The following is a 3,445-nucleotide window of genomic DNA, read 5'->3' on the forward strand; positions in this document are numbered from 1 at the left end:
AAAAATTGTGTATATTGAGGTAGATGATATTTTGAATCTCCATTTTTAAAAATACAACACATTTTAGATATCTTGGATCTATTGTTAAGAGTGATGGTGAAATAGATGGGGATATTATCAACATAATTCAAGTTGGATGGTTGAAGTACTGGAGGAATGCATTAGGCTTGTTGTGTGATAGAAAAGTCCCCCTCAAACTTATGGGAACATTCTATAAGATGATAGCTAGTGAGACCTATAATGCTTTATGGTGCTGAAAGTTGGCCATTAAAATAGAAATATAATGCTAAGTTAAGTGTTGTAGAGATGGGGATGCTCAAGTGGATGAGTGGCTTTACCCTTAAAGATAGGATACAAAATGATCATATACGTGAAAAGGTTAGAGTAGCTCCAGTAGAAGATAAGATTAGAAAGAGTCACCTTAGATGATTTGATCACATAAAATGGGGGCCTTCCGATGACCCCGTTAAGAAAGAAGCGGTATTAGGTTTGACTTATGTTAAGAAAGGTAGAGGTAGGCCTAAAAAGTCTTGGTTAAAACATATTAGAAATGAACTTTATTTATTAGATTTAAACGAGAATTTGACTTTACAAATATAATTACATTCCCTTCCTAAGGGATCGGAAGCTACGACAATCCAGAGTTTGTCGATCATCGCCGGTGAGAGCTCGCTCGGTGTGATCCTCGGTTGCTAGGCTTTGCTTTTCCGCCGACTTTCCCTTCCTGTAGTATCGAAAGCAACAAACGGGAGCTCGTCGTTGTGGAAGGTAACTTTCTCCATTTCACGCTTCTCCGGCCAAATCCAGTAAATAAAAAAAGGTCAGCTACCTGCTCTCCCCTTTTCGCCGGCAATGGGTTCCTCACGCGAACGAATGGAAGGCGACGGGCGCTGACGGAGCTTAAACGAAGTGGTATAATAGAAGGAAATAAAGAATTTAGGTGGTATATCAGTAAATACAAAACTTTGGGTGTTAGATATGTATTTTCAATAGTTTTAGGTGTTATGTATGTAAAAATCCCTATTATTTAATAAGATATAAGAATACTTGGTTGGTTATACATGAAATAAAGAGCATTATTATTCTACCCTCAAGGTGAAGTAAAAAAAGTAATCGTCTAAAGAAGAAATAAGCTCTTTAAAGGGGTAGAATCATAGAAGAATGCAACGTGACATAGTTGCGATGGACATGATGCAAAAGGCCATAATTGACTTATTTATATGGTCAAACACTCATCACTTTTATGCCAAATTTTAATTTTATAATAAACTTTTTTTAATTTATAATTTTAATTATAATTAAATACTTGTAATTTTTATAATATTATAAAGATTGAAATCCTAATTTAATGATCATTGAAGTTTTTGAAAATATTGATTTTAAATCTAAAAAAAAAAAGTATTTATAAGGAAAATATTGAACAATAATTGCGCGGCTTACCCGAACGACCGATTAAACTGCCCTCTTCTGTATCTGTGCTTTGATCGGCTATATTTCTACATGGATCGATGACGTGGCCCTAAGAAATTGAAATTCCCGCCCAAAATTTTGCACAATAATCCCAATTCAATTTACCTATGCGCCCCTGCGCCTTCTTTCTTAAACTCCTACTAGTGCTGTGATCGGTTACTCTTCACGTCTCCCTACTCTCGCTCTTCCGAAACCCTAATCCTAAACTCTGGTAATACCAAGCCTCTGCAACCCATGCGTTTGAACGATTTCCCTCTGATTTCTCATTCTATTGTATTCATTATTGCAGTTTCTACAATGAAGGAAGTACGCCCGACGTCTGGTAATGCGCGCAAGTCCGATGGCCGGTGAGTAGAGTTCGATTTCCTTCTTCTTCTTCTTGTGCATTCATTTAGAATGGGGTGGATCGCCTTAGATGTATTGCCTAGGAATCTAATGATGTATTTATTTGAAGTCTTGCGGCAAAGAAGGCCCCGGAGAAGCGGAAAACGGGGAGCCGCAAAGCGAAAGATCCTAACAAGCCGAAGCGCCCTCCTAGCGCGTTTTTCGTTTTCATGTAAGCGAATACTCTCATTTGCCCCATCGATTTTGCTTTCCAATTATCTCCATCTTCGACTTCAATTTTTTTTTCTTATATCATGAAGGGATCAATTCCGGAAGGAGTTCAAGGAGAAGAACCCTGAAAACAAACTCGTCTCAGTGGTTCGTATCTGCAATTTACGTTCGCAAATCATAGGTATTGTACGATTTAAAGTCAATTTGCTCTGTATGATTAACTGGTTTTATTTGATATTAGGTTGGAAAGGCTGGTGGCAATAAATGGAAATCTATGTCCGATGCTGTGAGCTTTTTTCATTTCAATGGATTAATTCCATTATGTTGATTAGTTGTTGTGGAATTTTCTAATTTCTCCTGAATTTAGGAGAAAGCACCGTATGTGGCCAAAGCTGGTAAACTGAAGGACGAGTATCTGAAGAAGATCCGTTTTTACGATGGCTCGGTGATTATTTTATTAAATCAAACATAAATAATTTTAATAGTCTTACTCTTTTTAATTGATTATCCAATCTATAACCGATCGCAGGATGTAGAAAAAAAGAACGCTGCTGAGGATGAATCATCAGATAAATCCAAGTCTGAGGTTAGCGAAGAAGGGGCTGAAAGTGATGGGGTGCGTTTCATTACTACAATATTAAATTACCAATATTTAAATTTGTTTAGGGATTTCCATTGCAAAAATTTATAGAACTCTATCTTCACTATCTTTCATACTTTTAATCGTTTATTTTTTAATGAAAAATTTTGTAGGAGGAAGAAGACGATTAGGTTTCTAAGCTGTGGAACTTACTGAGGTGATTGTGAGAATCTTGGACATAGGAATTGATATAATATAGAAATGGAAATATATCCACTTATGTTTTTTTTTGTCTTTATGTTGTTCTCTGTTTTAGTGTTTTGGATGTTCAGTGTAGTTTTAAGTGGCAGGACATAGCTGTGAAATCTGTCTTCACTGTTGCTATCAAAAATACATTGTTTGGTTTATTCTGGTTAGTAATACATTCTCTATTAATTGTTGTTATTTTGGTATTCATGTTTGTTATATTTAGGTTTCATTTGGGTCAGTAATTCTAATTGTTTTTTATATCTATTTTTTAAAAGAAATAAAAAAGTAGTGGTAAAAATTGCCTTAATAGAAGCATTTCTTATGACATCTTCAATATAAAAACTCAATTTTCATTTCAAGATACAGTAATGCATCAAAATGTAGTAATTTGTCTTAAATCTAATTTCATTTTCTAGCATAAAAAAGAATATTTCTTGTATATATATTTTTTAATACTTTATTTTAACATGGGTTTTAATTTTTTTTTTTTAAATTAAAGTGGGTGAATATTGAGATTTTAATATTGGCATTGCATTGTTTACTTGTATCATTTTAGTATTCTTTTGGCTTTTTGTTGGAGTAATTGAGTGA

The 3,445-nt window shown here is 34.5% G+C and overlaps 1 protein-coding gene across 1 annotated transcript; it reads left to right on the forward strand.

Moving 5' to 3' along the window:
* The first annotated feature begins 1,541 nt into the window (after positions 1–1,541).
* On the forward strand, positions 1,542–2,949 carry LOC110106877 (HMG1/2-like protein). The gene is made up of 8 exons (XM_020836946.2): positions 1,542–1,681; positions 1,760–1,817; positions 1,925–2,026; positions 2,115–2,172; positions 2,267–2,311; positions 2,393–2,470; positions 2,555–2,641; positions 2,779–2,949. The coding sequence occupies exons 2-8, from the start codon at positions 1,768–1,770 to the stop codon at positions 2,794–2,796; spliced, it is 438 nt and encodes a 145-aa protein (XP_020692605.1). The 5' UTR covers positions 1,542–1,681; positions 1,760–1,767; the 3' UTR covers positions 2,797–2,949.
* Positions 2,950–3,445: the final 496 nt, after the last annotated feature.

This window comes from Dendrobium catenatum, unplaced genomic scaffold (genome assembly GCF_001605985.2).
Source record: "Dendrobium catenatum unplaced genomic scaffold, ASM160598v2 fragScaff_scaffold_1680, whole genome shotgun sequence".
NCBI lineage: Eukaryota > Viridiplantae > Streptophyta > Magnoliopsida > Asparagales > Orchidaceae > Dendrobium > Dendrobium catenatum.

Bases quoted from the DNA above. Each gene is read 5' to 3' on its own strand.
- LOC110106877 (XM_020836946.2), top strand. From the start codon at position 1,768: ATGAAGGAAGTACGCCCGACGTCTGGTAATGCGCGCAAGTCCGATGGC. The intron at 1,818-1,924 runs GTGAGTAGAGTT...ATTTATTTGAAG, and splicing joins GCGCGCAAGTCCGATGGCCG to TCTTGCGGCAAAGAAGGCCC. The intron at 2,471-2,554 runs GTGATTATTTTA...AACCGATCGCAG, and splicing joins TCCGTTTTTACGATGGCTCG to GATGTAGAAAAAAAGAACGC.